This window comes from Diabrotica virgifera, chromosome 2 (genome assembly GCF_917563875.1).
Source record: "Diabrotica virgifera virgifera chromosome 2, PGI_DIABVI_V3a".
Classification (NCBI taxonomy): Eukaryota; Metazoa; Arthropoda; class Insecta; order Coleoptera; family Chrysomelidae; genus Diabrotica; species Diabrotica virgifera.
In genome coordinates, this window is record NC_065444.1 from 29,262,970 (window position 1) to 29,278,438 (window position 15,469).

Here is a 15,469-nt window from a genome sequence, read left to right on the forward strand (position 1 = left end):
AAGAGTTATTATTTCGAAACAGCTTATTAAGTAACATGCCAGCTAGGAGGCGTTATTTAATTATTTTCAGAAATCTAGTTTTCTATGGAAAATATTAAATACAAGTATGCATTTTTAATCCTTTATTACAAAATTAGATTAAATTAGCAACAGAATAGAGAAAACCGCATGTCAATACCTTTTTTCTGTCTCGAGATATCTTAAGAAACGTGTAAATTTTAAATCTAACCGTTACTGTCACCTATCACCAGTAAACGAAGTTAAGGAAAGGTAGTGTGCTGTGGAAAAAACAAAGAAACATTTTCCAGATCGATCTCAACGTATATAATTAATTAAAACAGCAATAAGACAAACAACACTATAAATAATAACAAAGAAATAAAAACAACTACTTAGTGACGACTTAAATGTTCAAATTATTGCCCATCATTTTTGATTCAAGCAGTTACTCTTTCAAGAGTAGATTGAACAGCAATCTTAATTTCTGCTCTCGAAATGCTTTGAATGGGGTTTCGTATTCTCTGGATAAGTTTTTCTCGAGTAGGCTTAGCTGCAAAAACAAGGTCTTTAATCCGTCCCCATACCTAAATAAAAGTGAAATACCAAACCGTCCCCACAGTGGTAGTCAGGTAATTGGACCCTTTCTTTTCGATAATGCTATTATTGGTGAACGCTATCTAATTTTTTTAAGGAATGCATTGCCTCTTCTTCTGGAAGATGTACCGCTAGCAGTTCGTAGGTCCATGTTGTTTCAGCACGATGCGCGATGGTTGTCCCGCGCATTTTTCCAGAGTAGTAAGAGATTTTTTAGATGAGTTATTCGCTGATAGATGGATAGGACGTGGAAGCATATTTTTTGGCTAGCCAGATCACCAGATTTAACTGTTTTAGACTTTTATTTATGGGGGCGGATTAAAGACCTTGTTTTTGCCGCTAGACCCACTACTCGGGAAAACATGATCCAGAGAGTAGGAAACGCCATGCAAAGCATTGCGAGAGCAGAAATTGAGACTGCTGTTCAATATAATCTTAAATAGTAAATACTTGCATCGAAAATTATGGGTCATAATTTGAACATTTAAGTCGCCACTAAGTAGTTGCTTTTATTTCTTTGTTATATTTTATAGTGTTGTTTGTCCTATTGTTGTTTTAATTAATACACGTTGACATCTAAGAAATGTTTCTTTGTTTTTTCCACAGCACACTGTCTTTCCTTAACTTCGTTTACCGGTGACAATAACAGTTATGTTTAAAATTTACACGTTTGTTAAGGTATCTCGAGATAGAAAAAAGGTATCGACATGTGGTTTTCGCTATTCTGTTACTAATTTAATCTAATTTTGTAATAAAGGATTAAAAATGCATACTTGTATTTAATATTTTCCATAGAAAACTAGATTTCTGAAAATAATTAAATAACCCCTCCTAGCTGGCATGTTACTTAATAAGCTGTTTCGAAATAATAACTATTACATTGACGAAAAAGAGCTATTTTCAACAAGACCAAGTTTGCAACATTCGATTAAAAAGAACCGGACTTACAGCCATTTTTTCAGTCCTCCCCAAGGAATGGTTCAATTCCAAGGTTCCCACTCACCCCACCTCTTATTTGCAAAGGTAGACTTTAAACTTGTGAAATAAAATATGCGCAGAATTTTATGAAGAATACAATGATCGGTTTTCCAGTGCCCTTTCGTTAGGCAAATTTTGTAAAATTTTGATTTTTTAATTTTTGTTATTCAATTACGGCCTCTAGCGGTGAACCTACAATTATTATGAAAATAATTTCCAGGCTTTTCCCGAGGCAACTTTTGTTATAAATATTTTTTTCTCAAGGCTGTACAATAAACGGTTCCTGAGATATGGCCGAGAGCCATTCTTATTGGGACACCCGGTACATGATCTTCCAGTATGAAAACCCTGCTGTTCTTCTGCCACTTCTTATATCGTTTTCATATACCAGATCAATGAATTAAAAAAAATATCTGTTAGTAAAACTACCACACATTTTTGGAAGAGTGTATTTTTAATTTAAAAACATAATAATTATCAATAACATTCTTGATCACAGTATACTTTTATAAAAAATATATTTACAAATTATTGTTGAGCTAATGTTTATTTGCTGCTCTCGGCTTTATTTAAACACAGACTTAAATAAGAAACATAGAGCAGGGCACTTAGCACAAAATAAATCGATTTTTAAATACAGCACATAGAGACTTGCAACTTTTTGCATTGTGTTCAGGATAATGCTAGGAAAAAAGTCTACTATAAAAAAATGGGAGGAAATACATACAAGTTGAGTCCGCGAGTCTTTACCCGTGCGTCATCATTTAAAGCATACGAAATAAGTCGGAAATTTACTAAACGCAACGGCACGTGGATATTATTCCGATCACGGGTTATAGTATAAAATTTGACGTTGTCAAATAAATAGAATGTCAAATTTAAGTTTTGCTTTAAAATTTTGGTGCATAATTACAGCTACATTTGAAGTAGCTTAATAAATTATTTTATTATCACTGATTAATAAATAAATAAACAATTTATAAAAAAAATCGATAACATATTTTCTTTTTGTTATTTTATTCACTTTGGCGGAACCTTAAACACAAGCATTCAACTGTGTCAACAATGCGGTTAGATTTGTACGTTGTCAAAATTTATCCTAAAATAACATAAACTTATTACAAAATTTCTAACTCCAATATAAAATTAGTGGTGAATACAACTGTTTGTATACTATAAAAAACTTCAAAATGCAAAAATTCGACAAAATAACAGCAAAAAATTCAACAAGCTGACAGCCACAAAAGTAAACAAACCAAAACGTCAGAAATTGTACTTAAAATATGTGAAAACATCCCCAATCGTCTTTCTTTGTACCTATCTCTTTTCAATGCACTGAGTCTAAATCGTTCATAAAAATAACATGTGTCTTTACTTAATAACAGGCGGCAGCTGGTTTGTCATTAATTTCATGCGTGGAAGAGAATGATTCTAAATAAAAAGTATGTGTTTTATCTCGCCAGGTATTATATAATACCTGGTAATATATAAGGTTTATATATAATGACGCACGGGTAAAGACTCGCGGACTCAACTGTAGTTACATTTTAAAGTGCATACAACGCATCTAAAAGTTCATAAACATGTCAAAATAAGTGTACCTATTAAGGTCCAGATTTTGTTACTCGGCGGTTTTTGGGTTCGCTGAAGACGAGTACATCATCAGAAGAGACTACCGGAGTACCTGGTGCCCAAGCTCACTGCTAAAGCACGTCAAATGAAGTTTCGAAGGTTTTCAGCATTAAATTGATGAAAACAGATTACTCGGGGGTTTTTGGCGTTGTATGACGTTGTACGACAAAGATAGCGAATTTTCGATTTGGAAAATATCACCACGGACATGGTGTCCATTTTTTTGAATCCTGAAAGCACATATGTAACCACGATGATGCTAAGGGGAGGGGGGTTACAACTACTTGATCGCTTCTGGGGGGTATGGAATAGTAATGGTGTTAAGCTCAATAGAGCTCAAAGTACATTCAAATGGGGGATATAACCCTCAAATTCCCCCCCCCCGGTTACGCCTATGCCTGAAAGAACTAATAAATATTTTTGAAAAATTTAAACGCAGGATGAAAGACATTATTAACGAAGGCCGAGAGTTCCTTAATAAACAAAAAGTTTCTTTTGAATGAGATATTTGAAATTAAAAATCACACTACATTTTCTCTTTTTTTTTACCCCTGTAACTTATTAAAATAAACATTATAGAAGTTTTCAGGACTTCCATCCCTCAGTAATAATGTAATCTTTCATTCTGCGTTTAAGTTTAAAAAAAATACTTATTAGTTTTCTCAGGATTCGAAAAAAAAATGAATGTATTTAAAATGCATTTGACCCGAAATTTGCGCCTATCCCCTTAGTTTCTAGTAAAATAATTCAACGCTAAAAAAATAATGAAATAACGACGCCACTGGAATTGTGGAATTTCCAACAGTTGACAGTTGTAAAATCAGTTCTTTCCAATAAATCATCCTCTCTAATACATTGTTGCACTACAAGTACCTATTTAAATAATTTATTATTTACTATGATTATTTATGTCTTTTCTATTTTCTGTATGTTGTAATTTGTTATTTTACTATAAATCAACGCCGACTACCGGAGTACCTGGTGCCCAAGATCACTGCTAAAGCACGTCACCTGAAGTTTCGAGGATTTTCGGCATTAAATTGATGCAAACAGATTACTCGGGGGTTTTTGGGGTCACTGAATAAGAATATGTCATCAGAACCGATCCTCGGTGTAACTGATGTCCAAAAATCCTCCAAAATCCAGAAGATAACATGTCTTAGCAGTGACCTTGGACACCAGGTGCTCCGGGGGTAAGTTCTGATGGCAAATTCGTGTTCAGTAACCCCTAAAATCCCACGTGTAATTTGTTTGCATTTTACTGGCAAAATCGCTCGAAACTCTAGAAGACGGCGTGGCACTAGACACCAGGTGCTCAGGGTGTCAGTTCTGATGGCGTATTCGTGTTCAGCGACTCCAAAATCCTCCAAGTAATCTATTTGCATCAATTTAGTGCCGATAACCCTCGAACCTTCAGATGACTTGCCTTAACAGTGACCCTGATCACTAGGTGCTCGGGAGATTGGTTCTGATGGCGTAGTCATGTTCAGAGACCCCAAAAATCCCCGAGTAACAAAATTTGACCCTTAATATGCTTATTTTGACGTTTTTTGCACTTTTGGTGCATTTTATGCACTTTAAAATGGAATTATGCATTTTAACCCATTTTTCAGAGAAGAACATCTAACAGAAAAGAAAGATATAAGAAAAAGTTGGATGAATGACAATATACTACAACTTATGGAAGAAAGAAGAAAATCAAAAAACGACAAAATAATGTACAACACGATTCAGAGACAAATAAGAACTGAAATACGAAAGTCCAAAGAAAATTGGTTAAAATCACAGTGCGAAGAGATAGAGTCGTTAGAACAAAAACATAATACGTTTTACATGCATAAAAAGGTGAAACAAGCAGCTGGTCTTTAGAAATCCAACACAGCTAGCAAATTGCGATACCAACAGGGGAATATCACCACAGACAGAAATCAAGAAATCTGCATATGGACAAAATACATACAGGAACTCTTTGATGATACTAGATCTGAACAACCTCCATCCTACATATGTGATGACCACTTACCAATCACATCAGATGAAGTGGAAAGAGCAATATCACAACTAAAAGATGGCAAAGCTCCTGGACCTGACAATGCATATGCTGAACTTATAAAACTATTTAACACCTACTGTACTCAACGCCTAACCGAAGTATTTAACGACATATATTTAAGCGGAGTAATACCAAGAGCATGGTTTAAGTCTACGTTTATTGCTTTACCAAAGAAAACAAAAACTGTATACTGCAGTGATTTCCGAACCATCGCATCAGCTTAATGCGCCACATATTACAATTATTTCTAAAAATTATACATCAAAGGATATAATATAGACTGTGCGAAGAAAAAATCAGCCGAACACAGTTTGGTTTTCGAAATGCAGTGGGTACAAGAGAGGCTCTATTTAGTATACAAGTGCTATTTCAACGATGTAGAGACGAAAAATTCCAATATTTATGCATGTTTCATTGATTACCGTAAAGCGAACGATACAGTAAAGCACGACAAGCTGATGGAGATATTAACCAATATTGGAATAAACACCTGTGATTTAAGGATTATCAGCAATCTGTACTGGAATCAAACATCATCTAGCCGAACACAGTTTGGTTTTCGAAATGCAGTGGGTACAAGAGAGGCTCTATTTAGTATACAAGTGCTATTTCAACGATGTAGAGACGAAAAATTCCAATATTTATGCATGTTTCATTGATTACCGTAAAGCGAACGATACAGTAAAGCACGACAAGCTGATGGAGATATTAACCAATATTGGAATAAACACCTGTGATTTAAGGATTATCAGCAATCTGTACTGGAATCAAACATCATCTATCCGGACAGAGGCAGGAGAATCCGACGATATCAAAATCAAACGTGGGGTCCGTCAGGGATGTATACTATCCCCACTGCTGTTTAACATCTACTCTGAGGAAATCTTTCAAGAAGCAGTTTCAAGCAGCATGAAGTTGAAGCCGGAATTCGAATTAACGGAGAATGTATCAATAACATAAGATACGCAGACGACACTGTGGTATTCGCTGACAGTTCTGAAGCCCTCCAGGAGTTACTGAACAGAATCGCAGAAGTCAGTCAGAGATACGGACTTTCACTAAACACTAAGAAAACAAAATGTATGATGATCTCTAAGAATGAACAGCACTTTGCACGAATCATTGTAAATGGTCAACAAATAGAAAGAGTAAAAACATACACCTACCTTGATGCGAACGTCAATGAAAATTGGGACCATTCCATAGAAATTGAATGTAGGATAGAGAAAGCAAGATCTGCATTTCAAAAAATGGCAAAATTATTCAAATGTTATGATTTGTCGATACCCATAAAAGTCAGATTAATTCGATGTTATATCTTTTCTATACTTTTGTACGGAGTTGAGTCGTGGACTCTCACAAACGCCACCTGCAAGAAAATTGAAGCTTTTGAAATGTGGCTTTATCGTCGAATCTTGAAGATATCTTATACCGACCACATTACTAATGAGGGTGTTTTGATGAGAATGCAAAAAGAAAAAGAGCTGTTAATCAAAATAAAAACAGCCAAAATCGAATACCTCGGTGACATCATGAGGAACAGTGAAAGATATGGACTGCTGCAACTAATCTTGCAGGGAAAAGTAGAAGGAAAGCGAGGACCAGGAAGACGAAGGATTTCCTGGATGAAAAATCTACGTACGTAGTTCAACACAACCACTACAAATCTTTTTTTTTACAACATCCGAAACGGATAGGCTACAAGAAGAAGAACCCATTTTTCTATAGTATACTTTTTTCTTGGCATCATCCTGAACACAATGCAAACAGTTGCAAGTCTCTAAGATTTATTCCGGTGTTTTTAGTGCTAAATGTCCTGAGTAAAAAGAGTAAAGTTTAAAAAGTTATGTTGCCATTTCGTATGAATTATTTGATTTTACACGGAGATACATTTCAGTAAATGAGTAATTACTTCAATATTTTTCAGACTTTCTTTCTTTAATCAAGATGATGTATAGAGCAGTGTCCGAGCATTTTCTCTTTGAAAGATTGTTTCTGTAAATCTCTTTATTAGAATATTTACGTCTGTTATTTTAAAATTACTCAACAGTTTTTGAAAGTCAAATGAAATCATATCCGAAAACTTTTATCTGTACTCAATTTGATTGAATAAATTATGCTGCATTCTAAAATGCAATTGAATGCGTTCTTATTAAAATTAGCGAATGGCAAATAAGCCTGGATCCCACGTACCAAAAAAAGTTTATTAATAGCAAGCTGAAAATTTGTCAATAGCTTAACGGTGTCTACTCGGACAATCTTTGATGTACGAGAACACTGGAACAGGAGAAGTTTTAATTGTGGAACAGGTTATAGGTGTCGAACGTCAGATTACCAAAATAGTCTAGTAAAATAAAATTACACTACATGTAAATCAAAATGTAAATTCGTACAGGTTGAAACAAATTTTATATCAAAGTTTAGGTGGGTACAAAAGATATTTTCAAGAAAGTATCCAAATCATACAAGGGGATCATTATTTAAATAATTAAAAAGGGGTCATTTTTGCAAAAGAAATATTTTTTTAACTGCTGAGGTCATTCAATTACCAATGAAGATCTATGGGACTTTTTCCTCCGAAGTTGAAGAGCAAGTCTTTCACATAAGTCTTACTAAATTAAATTTGACCCCCTATTTATTTAAAAAATTGTATATAAATCTTTAAAAACAAATTTTCAAAAAATTATTTTTAGCGTTTTAAATAAGCACTATAAAATATCTTATTTTACAGACTAAGTTGCACTATGTTATCAGTATTAAGCAAAAAAAAAATTGGTCCAAAAATATTTAATATTTTTTGAGATATTGAATTTGTTTATTAAATGTTACTCTATTTTCTATTGCAAAAACGCGGTTGTTGCCAAAGAAATATTCACCTGTATTAAATCTTATTATTTTTATTTTTATGTATATTTTTGATAAATGTATTGATAAATTCAAATTTAATGTGGCTACTTAAATAAAATGTGGCTACTTACTGAGTTGCAGGGTGTTTTATTTCAAAATTTAAAAATTATTTTTACCAATTACTTTCAAACTATTTGACGTATCCTTATCATACTTGGCAGAAAGTGTATGTACTATACAGTCTACTAAATTGTGATAAATAAAAGTTTCTAGCTACTACCAGAGGCGTACGACAGGGGATAGTTAATGGTTGACCCTTCCCAAATTCTACGCCACTGAGGGAATTACTATTTTAGCGAAATTTTTCGATTAGTACTTTCTGTGTAAATAATATACTCTTTACTGGTAACGATTAAGACATTAGTTTTCGAGATATTGGACGTTAAAAATGAAACGGCATAGTTATTTTGATTCATTCATTCATTCATTTTAAACTTCCAATATCTCCCAAACTGATGGCTTTATCAATACCAATAAAGTTATTTACATACAAAATATTGGAGAATCGAAAAATTTCGCTAAAATAGTAATTCACTCAGTGGCGTAGAATTTGGGAAGGGTCAATCATTCACTATCCCCTGTTGTACGCCTTTGGCACTAGCTAGAAACGTTTATTAATCACAATTTAGTAGGGTGTATAATAGCCACATTTTCTGCAAAGTATGATAAGGATACGTCAAATAGTTTTAAAGTACTTCGTAACAATAATTTTTAAATTTTTAAATAAAACACCCTGTAACTCAGTAAGTAGCCACATTTTATTTAAGAGATTTTAGTTAAATCTTAATATTTTTAGGTCTAGAATCTACAGCTCAGAGATTTAATATTCTTAATAAAATTTAACCCTAAAAGGGCCCGTAGTAATGTAACTCCAAGAAAAAAAAGAAGAAGAAAAAACGACAAAAAAATTTTGTTATTTAGTAAGAAATTCCCAGGAACTTAATTATCGAAACGACATTTCAAAATACTTAATCCCCGCGACGTTATTACAAAAAAAAATTATAAACAAATTTGAATAATTTTCAAATGACATTTTAGGGGGGAGTTTAATTGAAATTTGAATTAATCAATACATTTATCGAAAATATATTTATTTGGAAACAACCGCGTTTTTGCAATATAAAATATAGTAACATTTAAAAACAAATTCATTATCTCAAAAAATATTAAATATTTTTGGACCAATTTTTTTTTGCTTAATACTGATAACATAGCGCAACTTAGTCTGTAAAATAAGATATTTTATAGTGCTTATTTAAAACGCTAAAAATAATTTTTTGCAAATTTGTTTTTAAAGTTTTATGTACAATTATTTAAATAAATAGGGGGTCAAATTTAATTTAGTAAGTCTTATGTGAAAGATTTACCCTTCAACTTTGCAGAAAAAAATCCCATAGACCTTCATTAATAAGTGAATTACCTCAGCAGTTAAAAAAGTATATTTTTTGCAAAAATTACCCCTTTTTAATTTTTTAAACAATGATCCCCTTGTATGATTTGGATACTTTCTTGAAAATATCTTTTGTACCCACCTAAACTTTGATATAACATTTGTTTTAACCTGTACGAATTTACTTTTTGACTTTTTTTAATTTTATTATGTTAAAACGTCCCATGTATTTTGTCGGACAGAACTTCCAATTGATTTGTTAGCCTTTCATTAAACTCTCATGCAAAAATCGGACTGCTATTTACCACCAATATAGTTCCTGTCATTTAACATATTCTACATGTCGGACTTATCAAAATGCCCAAATTTGTCGGACAACATTTTTTCATATTATGTATTTAGTACCTACATTATTTCACGGTTTTTGCTGTAAATTTTAAAAAACCGCTTGGATTGGCATGACATTTGGCACACGCATAACTAACATGTCAAAGAAAAAAAGTGATATGGTGCCGATGTGTGCTTTTGCCCTGTGGGTGAGTTTCACCCCATCTCGGGGGTGAAAAAATATATGTCCAAGATAAGTCCCGAAATGGATAAATTGACTAATTTTAAGCAACTTTTCCTCTAGAGTTTTTTCACAAAATCAATACTTTTCGAGTTATTTACAAGTGAATATGTTCATTTTTCAACAAAATAACCACGTTTTTAGACGGTTTTTAGCAAATAATTCAAACAATAAGCATTATGTCGAAAAAATATTCTTAGCAAAAAAAAACGTTGATATAGGGTGAGGCAGCTAAAGGGCCTATTAGAAATATCTCGAGAACTAAAGTAAAGAAAATTATGAAAATTGGAATATAGGAGTTTTGAGGTGTGAACTATTTACTGAAAATATTTTGGTATCTTTGCTACTTCCAGTTATACCGGAAGTTGATTGTAACTTCGTTTTTTTAAATGGGACACCCTATATATTTTTACGTTTTTGGATTCTCCTCGATTTCTTATTTCTTAAAATATAAGGTTTTGTAATATTATATAGAGTAGATTAAAAGATAATTACGTTTTTTTATTAATTTCGTAGCAAAATTTACACCCTGTAGAATTGTAGTAGTTTTTTATCAAAATCCCCTTATATGTTCAAATGATTTTTAATATGGTCTACTATTGTTACCAATTATTAGTATAGCTAAATTTTGAATTTTAGTATACAGGGTGGGTCGAAACTCGGAATGTGTATTTTCTGAGTTTTCTTAAATGGAACACACTATATTTTAGTATTGTAATGAAATGGTATTTTATGGTACTTTTTAATTTCTTAAGCATTCCCTATACCCAACTGCTTTAATTTGTGCTTAATTGTTAATCGCACCAACAATCTTAACTACGTAGATATTTTGATAGCTCAACCATTATTGGCAATTTTAAGTATCAGTCTCAATTAGTATGTATTTATTTCCGAAAAATTATTTGTGATTGAATATTTTTACGGCCAACCTAATACAATTTTAGGTATTTTGTGTTGCAATTCCTGTTTGGCTTGAATCACCAATAACTCACAAATTGAAGCAGCTAGGTATAGGGATTGCTTAAGAAATTAAAAAGTATCCTAAAATAACATTTCATTACAATGCTAACATACAGGGTGTTCCATTTAAGAAAAATTCAGAAAATACTCATTCTGAGTTTCGACCAACCCTGTATACAAAAAAGGAAAAATTTAACTATACCAATAATTCTTAACATAGTAGACAATATTAAAAATCATTTGAATATAAACAGAGTTTATTATGTCAAACTACTACAATTCTACAGGGTGTGCATTTTTCTACGAAATTAATAAAAAAACGTAATTATCTTTTAGCCACCCCTGTATAATATTACAAAAACTTATATTTTAAGAAAAAAGAAATCAAGGAGAATCCAAAAATGTAAAAATATACAGGGTGTCCCATTAAAAAAAACGAAGTTACAACCAACTTCCGGTATAACCGGAAGTAGCAAAGAGACCGAAATATTTTCATTAAATAGTTCACACCTCAAAACCCCTGTTTTCCGATTTTCATAATTTTCTTACTTTGAGTTCTCGAGATATTTCTAATAGGCCCTTTATCTGCTCCACCCTGTATATTAGGTCTCTATACCTAGCAAAAACAGAGTTATAGCTAATGAAAAATAGGTTCATATTCGAAAAATTCCAAATAGAATAATTCAATGTGAAATATCCAAATAATGAAGCATTCTTGGGGAAAACATATTACAACTTTCTTAAAGTGTTTAAAAAAAGCTTTATTTCTGTTTTTATAAAAAAATTCTAGCATCAAAAATGTAAGCAAGTTACGCTCAAAATAAAGTTGGTCCCTTTTTTTTTGGCAAAAAAAATCAGGAAGATCACCCCTAATTAGCAACTTAAATGAAATTAATCGATACCGCTTCACAAATTACTTTACTTATGTTGTGTTTATATGATCTGTAAGTTTTATCGATTCAATGTGCTTATTTTTGAAAAAATTTGGTTTTAAAATAAAATTTTGAAAAATTTTAATTTTGAAAAAAAATGGTTTTTTCAAAATACTTTAAAAATTGTTAGAGATACAAAAAACCTTAAACAAAGAAAAGTCGTCTTTACTTTTCTGAATATTTTGTATTTTTTTGTTTTTCTGTAAAACAAAAATTGGTTAAGATTCGGTGTTTCCAAATTTGCATACACTCATGATAAGTGACTCGTTCAAGCCCTTTTAACTACAGCTCTTTCAAAAATAAGGACTTTGAACCGATGAAACTTACAGATCATATGATCAATATATACGAGATTAAAACACTTGTGAAGTGGTAACAATTAAGTTCATTTGAAATGCTAATTAGGGGGTAATTTTCTTGATTTCTTACCCAAAAAAGGGACCAACTTTATTTTGAGCACAACTTGTTTACTTTTGATGCTAAAAAATTTAAAAAAAAACAAAAATAAGCATTTTTTAAACACTATCAAAAAGTTAAAATGAGTTTTCCCCAAAAAAGTGCTTCGTTTTTTGGTTATGGCACGTTAAAATATTCGATTTGGAATTTGACGAATATTAACCTATTTTTCATTAGCTATAACTCTGCTTCTTCTAGGTATAGTGACCTAAAATATACACCATGTTTTTCACATTTTTACGTGCTATATTTTTGATAAGAATTTTTTTTTTTCGACCAAATACTTACTTTTTGAGTTATTTGCGAAAAGCCGTCTGAAAACGTGGTTATTTTGTAGAAAAATTAACATATTCACCCGCAAATAACTCGAAAAGTATTAACTTGGTGAAAAAACGTTACAAAAAACTCACCACTAGGGCAAAAGCACACATCGGCACAACATCACTTTTTTTCTTTGACTTGTTAGCTATGTGTATGCCAAATTTAATGTCAATGCAAGCGGTTGTTTAAAATTTAGAGGTTTTGCAATATTTTACCTTTAAAAAACGTACTAATTATAAAAAGTTTGCTATTGAATAAACTTAAAAACAACCTGCTAATGTTCACGATCATAAACTTGTCAGGATGACACGTTCCACAATTAAAACTTTCCCTGTTCCAGTGTTCTCGTGCAACCATCCCTGTTCCAGTGTTCTCGTGCAACCAAGTTTGTCCGACTAGACACCGTTAAGCTATTAATACATTTTCAGCTTGCTATTAATCAACTTTTCGTTGGTACGCGGGATCCAGGCCTAAAAACTCTTATACAAAATTTTTTAACTTAGTACTTAATAAAAAACATTATTTTAGTAATACATATGACTAAAGTCGGTTGTTCTCTCTTTCCATAGCTTTGGTGTTTCTCACTAATGATGTAATTGTGGGAATATGTACGTCATCCCCTGTGAATACCACGTTGTCGTGTCCAGTTAAGTTCTTTGGTGGAGTGGGTTCCGGTTTCTTTGGTCCTTCCATAAGGAACGTCGTAAGAAGGAACAAAATTGAACCTAAACAGTATAAATATTTATCAAAAAACTATGGTCAAATAATATGTAAACCTACAAGAGATTAACTGAATATTTGAACAGAGGCCGTCAGAGAGCAGTGAGCGTATGCAGTGAACGGAAAACCTATGTCGAACAGTGGACGTTGGAGCTTGTTTCGTATGTGTAGACATTTAGGTATTTATATTCTATTCGTTTAATCCTATCACGTGATATGTAGCACACCTCAGTGCGTTAAGCAGTTTTATTGCTATTATTTTAAGGCATTATCACAAGCAGTCATGTTTCATTTATCTCTACCATCGTATTATATTTGTTAATACTCTGGGCTAATTAGCAAAATACAAGGAAAAGTTATTTACCGGCAATTTTATTGCTGGAATCGAATCTTATTATTGTATATATTAATAATATAGATATGCAAAGTCCGCAGATAGTGTGCTACTTTTTTTATAAACAAAATGGCGCCCGAAAATCGTGTTTTTTCAATTTTTGCTCTATAACTCCAAAGATTTTAACTTTAGACCAAAAACACTCAAATAAAAATTCACCGCAATTAAATTCTGCATAGAGACGTGTTTTTTTCGATTTACTTCGACGAAAACTTTCCCCGGAAAAAGCGGGTTTTTCCAACAAAATCTTTAATTTTCAACTAAACTTTTAGATAAGTAGTTGTTAATCAATAATTAAATAACTTGGTAACGTAAAAGCCCTTTCCGTATATATTATAATTCCAGAAGTCTATGGAAATTGAATGAACAGTTTAGCAACAATTAAAATGTTAATTAAAAATTTACGGTCACTATAATAACGACAATAATTATGATGCATAATAATAACTATGATTTTTTCATAAAAAGACACTATACCTATCTAATGCACTTTACAGAATTGAAATTGGAATATTTAAGCGGCCTCAGGAATATTTTAAAATTATAAACAATTTTTTGGTTTATAAACAAATAGAATATTTGGGGAAATATTAAACTAAATTAAATTGTGAAAACGGTATTCGAAAGACAGTGGCAGGACGCTTCTTTTAAAAGAAAAAACGTTTAATTGTGACGAGTGGTTCCTGAGATACAACCGGTAAAATTTGACAGGAATTTACGGCAAAGATATAAACAATAGGATCATAATTTTCAAACCATCACCTTTTTATTTTTGTCCTCTTTCTCCACACGAATTTTCATATCTTTAAAATCCTCATAACATATATTATTATAATAAAAACTATCGATAATACGTGTGAAAATTGCCAAAAATAGCAAAATTCCAATCAAAAATTAGGTTGAAGAAAATGTAACCCTCAAAGTTCAAAATCGGTATACGTTAACAAAATGCATTTTATCGGCTTCCCATGGAGCAATTTCCTTCATTCTTTTTTTGTTCCCTAAAAACTCGAGTAGAGCCATCGAACCAACGCATTATTAAATGTCAAACTTGCTTTTGTTTTGTTATAATAGATTAATTTATTTGTAAGAACAGAAAATTACATATTTTTTCCAGTTGTAGGCTTTTTTTAGATAAACTTACTACAAGTGTACCTTTTAAAGTTAAAAACATAAATATTCTCATTTGAAAGCTGTATAATAATTTAAACAATTTTTATTTAAACAAATTAAAATATTGTGTTATAATAAATAAATTAATTTATTATAACAAAAGAAAAGCAAGTTTGACATTTAATAATGCGTTAGTTCGATGGCTCTACTCGAGTTACTTGGGAACAAAAAAGAATGAAACTGTTCCATGGGAAGCCGAGAAAATGCATTTTTTTAACGTATACCGATTTTGAACTTTGAGGGTTACATTTTCTCCAACCTAATTTTTGATTGGAATTTTGCTATTTTTGGCAATTTTCACACGTATTATCGATAGTTTTTATTATAATAATATATGTTATGAGGATTTTAAAGATATGAAACTTGGTGTGGAGAAAGAGGATAAAAATAA

The 15,469-nt window shown here is 31.8% G+C and overlaps 1 protein-coding gene across 1 annotated transcript in view; it reads right to left on the minus strand.

Annotated features, from left to right (window-relative positions):
- Window positions 1-10,545: 10,545 nt before the first annotated feature.
- Window positions 10,546-15,469, minus strand: part of LOC126880021 (uncharacterized) — a 69,955-nt gene continuing 65,031 nt past the window's right edge. Inside the window, exon 8 of the mRNA XM_050643546.1 lies at window positions 10,546-13,516. Within this exon, the coding sequence (XP_050499503.1) occupies window positions 13,332-13,516 (185 nt within the window). The 3' untranslated portion in view covers window positions 10,546-13,331. The remainder of the gene's footprint in view (window positions 13,517-15,469) is intronic.